We start from the raw sequence: 16,109 nt of genomic DNA, 5'->3' as shown, positions 1-16,109 counted from the left end.
GCTGAAGGTTTTTTCCTTATTGTATCTCTCGATCATAAGTGGAAAGTGGATTAACCGATGTACCAGAAAATGGAGACTGGCCATCTTATGTTGGATACAATGAAAGGAATTAGCCGTGATATACCTACACGTAACGGTGTTTTTCCTAAATACATCAAATTCTAACCTATTACTATTCGTAATTACTAAAGTATCTAAAAATGGTAACTGTCCATGTCATAGGCTCCAACCATAGCTTCCAAAACATAATCGTATAAAATGTCAATACAATGTTGTCAGTAGTTACGGCAAAATCCTAAGCATATGTATAATTTTTTTTCATTAACACTCTTTATCTTGAATACGGATAGTGTTACGAAATTTTTTTTACTGAGCAAACCCCAAATATCTTTCAGTTTTCTATCTACCCTAGAGACGGGATCACTTTTTTTGAAAACCCTGTATATACAGATTTATCCAAAACATACATATAATAAATTCTTACAAGTATAGTAATTTTGAAGTATTAACTATATACTGTTTAACACTAAGTTGTATGTTTGTTGAAAATTAAGATGAAACTTGATAAAGCCAACAATATGAATTTTATTCAAAGTTAGTTGATGAAAGTAAAAGAAAAACAACAAAGATCCTTTGCTGTAAGGTGCACCGACCCGACCCGTTACGTACCCAAAAGTATGAATATAGATTACTAAGAATTTAATTCCATTGAACCAAGAATTGATATTACTTATTATAGATTTTTCAGACTTTCTTTAGTTATTCTACTGTATAAATATAAGATCCATTTAATTTCATATAATAGATTTCTAGGATATGGAAGACTATTATTATGCACTTATCTTCAGAACACGTACCTTGGAGACTAGTTCTTTGAATCCTATACCGAGTTATATCTTGAGTTATCTTGACTATCGAACAAAGTCTTATTAAGATAAACCATATGTTTTTTGATATTCACAACATTTCTGCATCAGAAGTAAATAGGCCTGTCAGTAAGGCACAAAACGTGGAGATCCCATTATAGTCATACGCGTATCTATTTTTGTGTATTTAAACCACAGTCAATTGTAATGTTCGGTAAAGTAGTTTTACATTTAAAATTATACTTAGGGAACTCTAAAAATTTTTCCTGAATAGTGTCTACTATATTCTTCTTCTTCTTCTATCTTTTCTATAGGTAATTTTGCCTGTTTCTTTCTTTTGTTGTGCTTTTAAGTTATATTATCGCTCCATCTTTTCTGGTGTCGACCGACACTTCTCCTCCCGGCCGGCGATTTGTCTCTCACGATCTTTACTACCCTACTATCTGTCATTCTACTTATATAGTTGTTCAATTCTTTTCTTCTAGTCAATAACCACTCGTTAATCGCCTCCACATTACATGTTGTTCTAATGTAGTCGCTAATTACTCGATTTCTCAGTGTGTTCCCCGTGATTCTCCTCAGAATTCTCATCTCAGCTGTTTCCAGCATTCTTTGTGTTTTGGACGTGTCCGGCCGCGTTTCTGCTGTGTATGTCATTATTGGTCTTATAACAACTTTATAAATTCTAGTCTTATATGTTTGTTTCTCCATATTGTATTGTATTGGCTTTCTGTATTTGTTTTTTTACTTCTGATTCTGCACCTCCATAGCATAATAGTGTAATGCCTAAGTGGTAGTTAGTTTCCATAATCTGTTCAATGCTCGTACCGTCAATTTCTATCTTACATCTAATCGGTTCTTTGCTAATGACCAGTGTTTTTGTTTTTTGGGATGAGATTACCATGTTCAGCTTCTTTGCTACTATGTTAAACTTGTGGATCAATCTTTGTAGGTCGTCTTCACTTTCTGCTATAAGGATATAATCATTTGAATAGCAGAGAATTTTTATTTCTCTATTTCCTACCTTATAACCTTTCCTCTTTTTCACTACCTTTATTATTTCATCCATTATGAGATTAAAAAGTAGAGGGCTTAAAGAATCTCCCTATGTGCCTATGTTTATTTCCTCTGTAAGTTGTCCGTCTATTCTAGCCTGTATTTTGTTGTCCTTATATATGTCTTCGATTGTTTTGATGATGTCTAACGGTATTTGTCTATTGTATGAAAGGTGAACCACGTCTTTTAATCTGACTCTGTCAAAGGCTTTTGTCAAGTCAATTAAGCAAATGAATGGCGGTAGATTATATTCTAGAGCTTTCTCTGTGATTTGTCTAGTTATAAATACTGCGTCTGTACATGATCTCCCATTTCTAAAACCTTGTTGTTCGTCCTCAAAAGATATTCTTTGATTTATTGTGAACTTTATTCTGTTAGTATGAATCATAAATCTGTCAACGAATAAATTTTCTGACACTCATAAATCTGAATAACTTGGTATTAACTTTTTTTCATATAATGGTCTTCCACTGAATCTTCTTTGATAACACTGTAAATACTAAATATGTTTGGCAAATCTTTAATAATCTGGCAATCAAATATATTAAAAATGATTTCTTGGCCTTGCAAACCTTCCACCAGCTGTAGTGTTTTTTTTTTCATTTTAAACTTTAATAAACCTCAAATATGTTATGATGATGAACAATCTTCTACTATAAAAATATTTTCTTGAAGTCCTCACTGGAGACTTGTTCTTTTCGGTAATGTGGATTATATTGTAAACATTAGACTTAATTATATACTAGAAATAAAGCTTCCTCGTACGTTAGTACAAAGTACCTTCTACATAATAGAATAGCCAAGACCCTTTTTTTCCTCCTCTTTCAATATCAAGATGCTTCTATTTTTATCTCAACAATGTCTACAAAAACTTGATGTTTTTTATGTTATTCTCCTTGATTATTTTTTTTTAATCCTTCGTAGAATCGTACCAGTGGAGGCATTACTTTATTGCACGGACTATGCAGACGGAGGGTATTTTAAACAACATTCAAATGACATATATTAACATACATAAGTGCCTAATGGCTTTATGGTAGTAGATAGTTAGCATGAAATGGAGAATGAGATGGAAAAACAACTAACGAATCAAAATATACTAACACGTAGTTTTTTCTAATTTTTCAAAGGCATCTTTTACTGAAACAACTAGTACCTAACCTTAAAAATGAATCGAACAATATAAATTAATAACAAAAATCAAATTGTTATATAAAAATAGAATTTAATCCTATTCTATTTATATAGCTATTTATGAGCTACAAGTGAAATATTATAGGAAGGTTAATTAAAAGTTTACTTTTAATTCAGAACAACAATTCAATAAGAAAATTTAAATATTTGCTACTCCAAAACATTATTTTTTCGCATTTAAGTTAATAAAATACGATGTCTGTTCATTTCCTGTAAAATCATAATATATAAAAAACCCGTTTCTCAGACACTGTTTTAAATAACATGCATATTTGCTTGGCGCCATTACATTCTCCTAACTGTAGCAAATAAATAGAGAAATTCTGAAATACCAACATATTGATCTTAATTTCGATTCAGACTACCTATTTTGAGAGCGAATAATCTCAATACAATGCAAAGTAATAAGTAGACTGTCAATTGACCGCAAAGGAATAAAATATAACTACTTTTCAAATTTGAATATATTTCTACAGTTTTGTAGGTATTGTTTGATTATAATTGAATTATTTTCTATTTTTCTTATCAATTTGCTATGTTCATTTTAAAATCACAACCTTTTGCTACGTTCTACATCTGATTCTGAGATGTTTTTCGTTTCATTCTTGAATTGACCTCCTCAATTTCCATTCATTTTTCCGATAACGGTTCCTAAGAGACGAAATTGCTCTCTTCGTCCTAACTGCCCCAACTCCCGACTATTGTGACGTCGGTATTATGATGCATATGCAGTGCTCCGTTGCCATGTTTCGATATAAGGTTTATTCGTAGTATAAGCTAGTAAGACAAATGTATTCCATATAAATAAGATTTTTTCGATTTATTGCCCCATAAATCACTAATATGTATATTCACCAATTAATAGCATTGAAAATTATTATAAAACCAATTTTCTTACTATCTCAAATTGTCAGACTTATATATACAGCAATAAAACCAGTAGAATTTGTTGGCAGTTGAAAACATATAGATTTTAGATGTGTCCTTATATTATAGAATAAGAGTCGTATCAATGATACCTTAATATAAGACTTAATTCATAATTAAATATAATTCGGTGGTAAGCTATAGTATTGGAAATTATTTATATATAAGTAGTACGAAGGAGAAAATCAATCGTTATTCATATGCACTATATGATGAACCCAAATTAAAAATTTGCTGCTAAAAATTGATAGTAACATAAACTGATGAACGATAAATATCGTTATGATTATCTTAGATGAAATAAAAAATGTTACATATCCGAGATATAGATATGAATGTGGCAGCAGCGCTAGAAACCGCTTTTGTTTATATGCGCAGAGAGACGAGAGCTCCCTCTCGGTTATTTACGCGGTACTGATCGAAACTTCTATTTTAGTGCTTTGAATGTATTCGGATAGTATACGGGACTAGTGCAGAATTGTATTCGTGAAAATCGACTTGTTTATTTAATGTTTTTTACTAAAAGACAACGTTGATTCGCGAACATCTAGCTGTGAATAGTTTCAAGAAACCTTAGCACACACGCATGATTTCTAAAGTAAGTCAGACAATTGTTTTTGAATTGGATTTTGCTTTGTTTCTTTGTTACATTTACACTGCATTATGGGCTGCCATTTTCTCCCCTATAGGATTTTATTTTATTTAAGTTGTAATTGCACTTGCATTTTTTATTGATTATTTTTTTAGCGAATGCTAGTCAACAGATACCGATTTCATTGTGTACTCGGTGTGGTTAAATCCAATTAAGTTTTATAATATCAATATATAGTCTGCGCGTTATCACGATGTCAATATTATTGTTATCTTGTGAAATACCTCGACTAATTTATATATGAAATTCAAAGAATGCACACATTACCTTATTATTTTTAATTTAACAAGTTTTAATAACAATCATGGATATTTCATACGTTTCTCTATTCTTTGTTGTTCAAGTCAGCTGTTTGCAGACTACTTTCACATCGAGTTTTCGCTACGTCTTGTGTTGTTTCGTCTCTTACTGCGCCGTATTCCACGTGTGTGGGATGGAATGAGAAAGATTTTTCTTTGTTTGAAAATGTGTATTTTGTAATGGTAAAGGTACTCCGAAATCGAGATGGAAAAGAGACTGATAAAGTTGATGAGGTGCCAAGAGTGTTGACCTCACGGCTGGAGGCTGAATCGGGGAAATAAACTATCGTTTGAAGAAATTATTTTTTGGATACTGAATACATTATTGTGAATAATTTATATAAGTTATTTTATGAGTGCAGCACACCTGTTACTTGGACCGATTTAATTTATATACTACTATTTTGTTTTAAACTATACACTCTCATCTATTATTGCAGTTATTACATCTTGTTAGCCGGAAAATACAGGTTATAAATGCATGTTTATGTTCTAATGATTATAGATTTTATAATAGATATAAAGTTACTTTTACCTACTATACAGTAATTAAATAAGCATTAATAAAATCTACTTTCATTTTGTTGAGATGGTAGTTTCCAGTTATCTACATATCCCATTGGAAACATTTGTTTAAACAATTATTATTATTCATATATTTTATTCGATTCAGTTGTTACAATCCTAAAAATAGAAAAAAATTTGTACTCTATCAAATTATGTTGAAATATGTTGGTCAGAATAAATAATATCTGTGAATTATAAGTTTCTTTAGCAGACAGTACTACTCGTAAATCAGTTTTAAAGAACCTTTGCAATATAAAGAAGTCATTTAAGGATGCTGCTTTAGAGAAGGTTTCTTACCAAACGTTTACGATTTGCCGACTATATCCACAGGTATATTTAGAAAAAATTTATCGAAGAGTTGATATTTAAACTAATCCTCATATATTATCATATTGATACATAAATACTACAACATGAACACTACGAAACACTTGCCGACAATTTTGTTTGATATACCATAGGCGTAGATACCTTATTTTATAAAATTTTATAAATACTTTATTGTTGTTATAATTACTATTAAAAATATGTATATCTAAGTATTCGTTAAAAGTCAATCGAATCATTATAAATTTGACGGCACTATTCGGAGATATTTAGACAAATGCATTTTAGTCTTACTTGGTACTACTTACTAACTTGCCACAACAGAATATTAAATTATAAAACGTAAATAGACGAGTAGAATGTACCCGCCCGTAAGAGAGTTTGGTTTAAACAAGAGACCAGACGTGAACTGAGCCCTTTTTGTATCCCATTCTTTTTTTTCTTGAAAACAAAATTTCAAAGCAAAAACTATAAAAGAAACATTTTAATTTTAAAGTATCTTTATAAATAATAATGGTAGTGAGAATCTTCTGAACTAAGGTCATCATTTGATAAAATTATGAAGGGTTGTAATAAGAGTAATACCACATATTCATCTTCTTCTTTGATAACATGTTCAACACAGTTTTTCCAAAGCTCTTGGCAGTCTGCTGCTAGAACTTCTAGAACGAATTTTACAACCTCTTTACTCAGTTCTGGAGACTGATTATATTTTCGTAATTCTGATTTTACGTTTGTCCATATCAACTCTATAAGGTTAATATGCAATAGTAAGGAGGTAGTCCGAGAAGACCTTTAATAACAGCATTTCTTTGTTGGGCATTTTTTAGATCGCTGACAGCTATAGGAATATTTTTTTCATACTTAAATGCTAAAATTTGAGCTTTGTTACTACTACTATTTGATATCTTAAGGAGTTGCCGCGACTGGTAGGATGCGTTGTCCATAATGATTACTGACTGTGGTGGAATGTTCGGTAAAAGCTGTTCATTAAACCACTTTTCAAATAATTCTGCTGTCATATCTTTATGATAATCAGCTGCACAGTTTTTAATTTTTCTAGCAGATATTAATAAAGCATTAAGCACGAAGTCGTCTTTGCTTCCCGCGTTTACTATTATAATGCGTTTCCTTTAGCCCATCCAAACAGCAATTTTTACTAGTGTCAACCCAACCGAAATTTACTACACCATGTTTCATCTAGATAAATTATGTGCCTATTAGAACTTCGGTAGTCCTTTATCTCACGTGAATAATCTTGTCGCCATGGAACTATCCTTGACGATTCGGTTATTGCTATCCTTTTATTCAGTTTTTTGTGTTTAAAACCAAATGCTGAAAAAACTTGACGCAATGTTTCTAAACTGATATAATTGTATTCTGGATAATCTGCTACCTTTTGCAGTATTACTTCTAATGTCGCAACCCTGTTCTCGTTATATAAACTGTAAATTGTCCTACATGTAAAATCTTGTGTAGCTTTGTCAACTGATTTCAGTTTTTCTTTACATGTTTTTCGGCTCTGTGAATGATTCACAGCAACCCCTGACTTGACTACTCGATAAATGGAAAATTTATTTACTCTAGTTAATTCAGCCATTCTTATTATTATTGGATTATCAGATTGCTGAATATATTCCTTTTTTAAACATTCGAATGTATTTCAAATAACTTGCTGTATTTGTATATCGAATCTTTATTATTAAATTCATACCTGTCTTTATTCTCACTACACTATGCAATTTCATTATCTTCATTCGCCCGTAGTCGCCATATTTCTATTTATTCAAAGAAATTTATGAATTAAATAAATCTCACCAAGCGACGTCAATGCTGTACTACTTTAACAGCTCAAAACGGGAAATGGGGTGGTAATAAACAATAAAGCGTGAAGAGTAGAGTTAAAGGGTAGTTTTTAGGGGGTAAAATGGTTGAAAAATGCATTATTGCGGTTTAGTGTTAAATTTCATAGCTAATTGAAAAACGTTTAATAAGTACTGGGTGTCCCACTAATTGCACGCCAGGCTGACACGGGAGGTAGATCAGCTTTAGATCTATCAAATAAAAGCAACATGACCTCATTAAAAGTTTTTTAGTTTTCGAGATATTAACACTTTTAGGTTTTTTCAGAAAATCTCTACTTTTTGCCCTATTTTTGTCTGTTATGGGCATAAAAAACCTCTAATTTATAATTCTTTTTTTTCTGGGCTACCACTAATAGTTGGTTGAGACAACCCAGTATTCATTTTAATAAAAAGTAGCACGACATTAACAAAAAAAAACAACTCAATCTTACCTTTTGTTTCAAAGCGAAAACCTTAACTAAAGTTTGGTTAGCGACTGTGAAAAAAAAATGTACCAGACTGAGTCAGAAAATGTTCTTAAAAACTAGCCTGCTTAATGCTCCTTCCAAAATGGTACAACATTTATAGTTTTTTTTTTACTAAAAATTGAATAATATCAAGTATAGTCATTGAAGTTGTACTACTTTCGCAATACTTCAAATCAAAAATAATACGTAATACAAAGTTAAGCCGACTTTTGTCTTCAACTTACAACTTTTTAGTTACTGTAATCGCTTTTTAGTTTAGCAATGTCTAATAGAGTTATCCATTATCCTTTTATAATTGTTGTTGTAGGCTGGCATCAAAATAATTTGGGTACAGAACGTAGGGTTGTATTTTTTTTTATTTTCATTAGATTTTACAATTACATTCAAATAAATATTTACCATTCAGAATTCACATTGAATAAACTATTATAGCAGATTTTCAAAATTTCTACCACCTGCTCTTATGCATAACCTGCATCTTCTTAAAAACTGTGTCTTTAAACGTCCTAAACTTAAATTAGTAATTTCGCGAGCTGCTTCATTGATTCGTTGCCGCAATTCATCGACCGATCGAATTGGTTTACTGTACACTTTATCTTTTAAACATCCCCAGTAGAAAAAGTCCAGTGGGTTTAGGTCTGGGGAGCGTGGGGGCCACAAAATTGGTCCTAGCCGGCCAATCCATCTTCTTGGGTATGTGTCATCCAGATAAGCTCTAACTGCGCGGGCATAGTGAGCAGGGCACCCATCATTCTGCAGCCACATTCTTTTTCTTGTCTCAAGAGACACATCTTCCAAAAGAATGGGTAGATCATTTTGTAAAAATTCTAAATACATTGCTGCATTAAGAGTAGCAGGGAGTTCGAATGGGCCAATTATTTGCCCATTGAGGATCCCGGTCCATAAATTTATTTTAAATTGGTGCTGCGAACGGTCTTGTCTTACTTCATGCGGATTTTCTAATTGCCAACTGTGAATATTATGTAGATTAAGATACCCATCTCTTTTACAGGCCGACTCGTCGCTCCATAAGACGTAGTTGAAAAAATTTGGGTCTTCCTCATGCTTCTCCAGCATTGTACGACAAAACGATACACGTTTTGTATAATCACTGCTTAACAGCGTTTGAACCCTTTGAATATGGTACGGGTGGTATTCATACCTCTTCAAAATTCGTTACGCTTACGATTTAGAAACGCCAGTACGTCGTTCGATTGCCCTTAATGAAGTAGATGGGTCCTCCGATACTTGTTCTAGTACAACCTCATCCTCTTGAGTACTACGTGGTCTTTCTTGAGAACTTCTTTGGCCAGGGATTCTACCTTCTCGGCAGGCATTGACAGTGTGAAAAATAATCTCATGGGATGCTCGCCTGCGGTTAGGGTATCTTTCCGAGTACAATCTCGCTGCCAATCTTGCGTTATAACTCACGTTAGCACGTGAAGAAACGCTTCTTGTCTCACCATATATTAACAACATGTCTGTGTACTCACTAGAGGTGAAAAGCACAGGTTGTTCATTTGCCATCTTAAAAGCAGTCCAAATCACAAAGTAAATCGAGTCCACTAAGAGCGCTAAGTCGTCGTTATGAAACTGTATCCAATAAACTAATTCCAAACACTAGCAAAACGGAATCCAAGTTAATGCGAAGTTATCGTAAAAATGCAAACCGAAATTTCAAGACGAAGGAATTAAAGAACACGTGTATAGCACTAAACACAAGGAGCAGTACTAAATTTACCCTGCGCCCCTGCGGTGCAGTGCGCAGGTATTACCTCTGATCCTCTTCGTAACGTCGTTACCGACCGAACAATGAGTGTGAGCGAGATAGTCAATAAATGTTTAAGGTCATTCAGTTTCTCAGTGATATGGAGACAAAAGAAGGCTGCACATTCAATTAAAACTATTATTTTTTAGTTTCTTAATTTCGAAGAATTACGACTTCAATGACAAAACGTGGTATTATTCAATTTTTAGTAAAAAAAAACTATAAATGTTGTACCATTTTGGAAGGAGCATTAAGCAGGCTAGTTTTTAAGAACATTTTCTGACTCAGTCTGGTACATTTTTTTTTCACAGTCGCTAACCAAACTTTAGTTAAGGTTTTCGCTTTGAAACAAAAGGTAAGATTGAGTTGTTTTTTTTTGTTAATGTCGTGCTACTTTTTATTAAAATGAATACTGGGTTGTCTCAACCAACTATTAGTGGTAGCCCAGAAAAAAAAGAATGATAAATTAGAGGTTTTTTATGCCCATAACAGACAAAAATAGGGCAAAAAGTAGAGATTTTCTGAAAAAACCTAAAAGTGTTAATATCTCGAAAACTAAAAAACTTTTACTGAGGTCATGTTGCTTTTATTTGATAGATCTAAAGCTGATCTACCTCCCGTGTCAGCCTGTCGTGCAATTTCTGGGACACCCAGTATAAAAGTTATACAGTACAAAAAAATCTTCAACTTTTATAAAGGCAATTTTCAACAAAACTCCTTGGTCCGTTGGAAAAAATTACATTTTTTAAGGTTAAAATTCTCAAATAGAATCGTAATATAGAAATTCGGGAAAAATAGAGTGCCCGTCATTTTTTCTCCCAAAATAAATAAAAATAATTATCTGAAATATGAATATAACAAAAAACAATCCTCATTAAGATTTTTTCATTTTAGCTGCAATTTCTGAAACAATGTTAATTCAAAAGGCAAATCTTCTGCTTTATAATGGTGCTATTTGAAAAGTGAATTGTTCTGATATTTTTTTCTCCAATATGTAAAGTGTTTCATGCTCTTTATCCTGAGATGATTTATGACACGATACAAATATACTGGTTAGCTCAAATTTGACACAAATAAATAAAATTAAAAAAAATGTTTCGGCGTGATGGACAAATTTTATTCCTCATCACTCACTTCAAATAGACCCTTCCGGCAAAAAAATGGTTTGCGTGATTTTTTCCAAAAGCCAATAAAATTTACTGTCGAATACATTAAAAAAATTATTACCCGCGATAACGGTAAAACATTCATTTTTTTTAATAATTTTCTTACATTCTTTCGGTAATAGGAATCCACGCATACCAAGCTCAATGTATTCCTATACTTATGTTCTATTTATTTAAATAAAAATTTTTTGATTCCGCTAAGACGGGACTTTCAGAGCTACCGGCTCTGGACTATTACAGGTATACAGCATACATTAAACTTCACATTTTTAGAGGGAGAGAAAGCGCGTGCCTGTGCATAAGCATACCGGTGTATGTGTAACGTGGTTTACAACAGTGTTAGGGGGGGGGGGCATGGGACACATAAGTAAACCAACGAAAATGACTAAAAAATTTTTTATGCGGTTCTTATAAATAATGAAATTTAACCATAATTTTTACTGTAGATATCTGAAAAATAGAGAAAACTTTGCCCTGAGGAAATTTCTTAATGTGCTCTCTGTTTCTGCTACTTTATTTTTTGTTTTCGTGTTGAACTTTATTTGCCTTGACTTCATTAGTTATTTATTTATTTACACAACCCTACAGTACAAGGGCCAATTAATAGATGAGAAAGACATACATAAAAGTTATCAATTGAACAATTAAAGTTGTAAAGTACAAGTAAACAATAGCACATTTAGATGAAGTGTAAATAATATAAGCGCAAAAATACGAAAAAAGGAATAACAATTCTAGAATTCCACGATAACTCGGTCAAATATCAATAACGAAAAAGTTATAAAACTCAAAAAATTTTCTTCTGTATGTTAGAAATAGCCGCAAAAGTATTCAGAGATTTCTGCATTTGACAGTGATATTGATTTATTCGATATAATGGAAAAATTGAGAACATTAGTTCTAGCAACTGGAAAGTTGAATAAAGAGTGGAACCCTGTGACAACTCGAGGAGTATGTACCTATTCTTAAAAAACCTAGCAATTCTGGATTGTCAATTTTATTCGTCACACTTTTATGAAGGAATATCAAGGAAGAACACATATGTCTAGTTTATTTTTTTTTATACGAGTTTGGTAGCTTGAGTCCCATATAAGAGAAGCATATTCTAGTTTTTTGAAGAACGAATACATTAAAAAGTGAAGATACGGTTTTAACTTCGGTTTCTCAGAACGAAACTGAGGTTCCTAAAGGCTCCACCAAGAATAATGTTAATATGCTCAACAAAGTTTAATTTACTATCAAATGTAACACCAAAATCTTTGTTGCAGACGTTTTAAGCAAATTATTAGAAATGCTATAATTGAAACGAAGGGGGTCAAGTTTTTTGTGTAAGATAAGGTATTAAATTTTGAATTGTTGAGAGAAAGCGTATTTTTATCGCATCAATCACAAATTTTATCTATATCAAATTGAAGTAAGTGGCAGTTATCAATCAATATAGCTTCAGATTATGGGTATAAAGGAGAATTTAATTCTGAGACAATGTCATCAATAAATATTAAAAATAATTGTGGCGCAAGTACCGAGCCCTGGGGCACTCCATAAGATACGGTAATTTCTAGTGTGTTGAAACCATGGTAAATAACTGTAAGTTTTCTATCCATGAGTTATGACATAAATTGATAAATGACTCAATTAAACTAATGTTGGATACCTCAGTCAGAAGAATGCCATGATCCAAGCGATCAAAGCTTTGGAAAAATCTGTATAGATGACATCAACCTGACAACCGCTATCCGTGTGTGCTGCGTTAAGCATTTTAAATTCGAGATCGTAGATCTACCAGGTTAAAAACCATGATAGTTTCACGTGGTGGAAAAGAACTTCGTAAAGTCGAGTTTCAAATACCTTACAAAAGTTGGAAATAATTGTGAAGGGTCGATAGCTCTAAGTAACAATTTTATTATCCTTTTTGAAAATAGGACAGATTCGTCCAGTTTTCGCATGCGCAAAACCACAACACTTAAAACACATTATTAACTCAATAGCGTCATAAACTGGGCAGCAATCATATCCGTTCAACAAACCACCTTCTTGCATAGCCTTTTTGTAGGAGTTAATATTCAGAGATAATTTTCCTTGAAAGGTATTGCTTTTTTTTCCAGAGTAGAGATGTTTATCATATCAATAATACAATTTTCCGAAAAAACGTTCTGATTTTGCTTCATTATAAAGGTAATTAATCAGGTCAGTTCTTCTCTGTTAGTTCAAAGATCCTTATTGAGGGATTGAGTGAACCAAGGTCCTTAATTTCATAGTATGCCAGATAATTTGTCATTTGCAAGTTGTTTGAACTTTTTAATTTCTTAATTAGTCGTGCACGACCACGCTTCCATCTAGTAGATTCTTAATTTTTGCTAAGTTGAAACCTTCGTCAAGAGGATTCATTATGTTGTCCTATATCTGCCCAAACAAGTTGCCCGAAACCTAAGGTGTATGTTAGATTAAAATTTGCTCTTAATTAATAACTCTAAATGAATATATAAACTAATTAAATTAAAAAGATAAATTGAAATAAGGCGTTCTTAAATGAGCATCTCCATTTTTTGATTTCCTTATGTAGAAAGACCTTCTCAACAGTTATTTAATTATTTCAATAAATATATATTAGAATAAGTCAAAAGGGACAGAATACATCAGATTATTTTATTGGTATGAAAATACCAAAAATTAGAAAACGTCTATAGTATATATGAAGCTAATTTTTACTATTTGCATAGGACAGACAACTCGATATTTATGAAATAGATTAAAAAGACACTATATGATAAAAAAATAGGACAACATATAAAAGCACAGAAATATAAGTTCGATTATGAAAATTTGGAAGTATTTGAAACAGTCAAATATAATATGGATAATTGTTAGTAATGTTTCATGTGCATAAAAATGATAGTTTGATAAAAATTATAATTATAGTTCATGAATTTCGATCTAATTATAAATAGTTTTAATTAATATTTTTTTTTCATTAAATAATATTTATATTTTAACAAAACATTGGAACGGATAACGCAGATTATATTTTAATATTCATGAGGTAAGTGGCCTATAAATTCCTTTATCTAGTTGATTAGGGCTGAAATTAGCTTGAAACTTCAATAATCTTTTCTATCTCCGTGTCTTTCCTGTAATTATTCCATGCTTTCCTGGCAAGTACCTTCATTGGGTCCAGAGTATTTCTTTTATTTTGCTCAATACATCTTCGCTGTTTTCTTTGTTTACCTACCTCTGAAATAAATATAAGAAAGGTATATAAATAATGATAATAATGAAAATAAATTAATTTGACCCAAATATAGTATAAATGATTAAAAATCGGGAAATCAATATTTTTTTTTAAAAAATTGAACCCCTTACAAGTTTTTGCATTTGTCTACTCGATTTCGCCCGCTTATCAAAACTTAAGTAGCAACCATCGTATGTTTCAATTATTGTTGATTTGATGTGTTTCTTGAGGTCACTATGTGACTCTGGTAGTACGAAGATTATAGCTGAAATAGGAATGTCTGAACTATTCCGCTTTCTAAATTTTTCTTCTACTATTTAGGTGTATTTCCATGCTTTTTTGTATATGTTTTCTGTGTTATGGCCCTTATATATTTTGTCTTCTATTTTGAATTTGATGGGAGATAGACAATAGTTTTCATTTACTGAATCAGATTTATATTTAAAGTATTTGCAGTAAAGATTCGTGTAAGATTCAAATTCTCTGTTTAAACTAGAATCTTGATGTTATATGTTGAATTGTTTCCAATGTCTTACACATCCTACATTTGCTACATTTGTTACGAGTATAATCTCCGTTATATAATTTCGTTAATGTTTTGTGAACGTACTATGTTTCTCAATTACACACATAAATCCTCAAGTTTCTTTTTATCGTTATCCTATTTGAAACCATTTAATTGATAGTTGCTGTTAGTTGAAATGATTCTCAAAGCTGTTATATATATATATATATATATATATATATATATATATATATATATATATATATATATATATATATATATATATTTCTTATCGGCAACGTGGCAGTGAACGATATCGATTTGATTTCAATTGGCAAGTGATTGTGCATTTTTTTGCATTGTAAAATATTGAGCACTTAACTAATTTTGAACGTGGAGTAGGTAGGTGAAGGTCATGTTTCGCATTCCTAAGTGGACAGTCGTGCAACGACCTTTCTGAAATTGGGGAAGCGTGCTTAGGAATTAGGCAAATGGATTCAAAGATAAATAAGGAAGGAAGTCAGAATTTTTAATTTTTTAAAGAAGTCCCTGCAATGATCCCTGTTGTTTAGTCCGAGTAAATATCTAAAAGCTCACTTTTGTAGTTTGAAGAATCGCTCAAATTGCGTCGCACCACACGAACATCAGAAGGGAAGGGCATATAGGAGATGCGACTCAATAAGGGAATAATTAATTGTTGAGGAGGTCGATAAGTTCAGTTCTTTGGAAATTGATCTCAGCGCAAAACAATAGGAACTTAATGTTTTAGATAAGGCGGCAATATGTAACTTCCATTTCAAGGAATTGTCAACGTTGATACAGAAAAGATTACAATCGCATCATGATTTAAGGGTAATTAGGTCACTAGATATGGTCCTATGAAGTGCCATGAGATTAGAGTTGCTCCAAGAGAAACTAGTGTTGTCCCAAAATAGGGCCTATTACTGAGTCTTGGGGCACTCTACATTCTATTGGCATGCAAGAAGACACCGTTGTATCAACCCTTACAAGCTGACTTCTGTTGATAAGGAATTACTTAAATCATGCGAGATATGTTCCCCTGAAACCGTAGCTCTGCAATTTGTTGATTAAAATATTATAATTAACACAATCGAAAGCCTTAGAAAAATCACAAAAAGTTGTTGCAGTGATGGCTGTTTAGAGTAGACATTATTTAGGGGGGAGAATATAGCATCATTTGTGAATTTGTTACTTAAAAAC

The 16,109-nt window shown here is 32.0% G+C and overlaps 2 protein-coding genes across 2 annotated transcripts in view; one reads left to right on the top strand and one right to left on the bottom strand.

Annotated features, from left to right (window-relative positions):
- Positions 1-1,214: 1,214 nt before the first annotated feature.
- LOC130449021 (uncharacterized) lies at positions 1,215-1,577 on the bottom strand. The gene has a single exon (XM_056786651.1). The coding sequence runs from the start codon at positions 1,575-1,577 to the stop codon at positions 1,215-1,217; it is 363 nt and encodes a 120-aa protein (XP_056642629.1).
- Positions 1,578-4,485: 2,908 nt separating this feature from the next.
- LOC130448715 (protein yippee-like 2) overlaps positions 4,486-16,109 on the top strand; it is a 249,952-nt gene continuing 238,328 nt past the window's right edge. The window contains exon 1 of the mRNA XM_056786196.1: positions 4,486-4,641. The gene's annotated coding sequence lies outside the window, so the exon portion shown is untranslated. The remainder of the gene's footprint in view (positions 4,642-16,109) is intronic.

Source organism: Diorhabda sublineata, chromosome 9, assembly GCF_026230105.1.
Source record: "Diorhabda sublineata isolate icDioSubl1.1 chromosome 9, icDioSubl1.1, whole genome shotgun sequence".
NCBI classification, from domain to species: Eukaryota; Metazoa; Arthropoda; class Insecta; order Coleoptera; family Chrysomelidae; genus Diorhabda; species Diorhabda sublineata.
The sequence above is the reverse complement of the archived record's forward strand: the minus strand, read 5'-3'. Positions and strand labels throughout refer to the sequence as shown.

Coding starts and splice junctions, on each gene's coding strand:
- LOC130449021 (XM_056786651.1), bottom strand. CDS start 1,577: ATGGAGAAACAAACATATAAGACTAGAATTTATAAAGTTGTTATAAGA.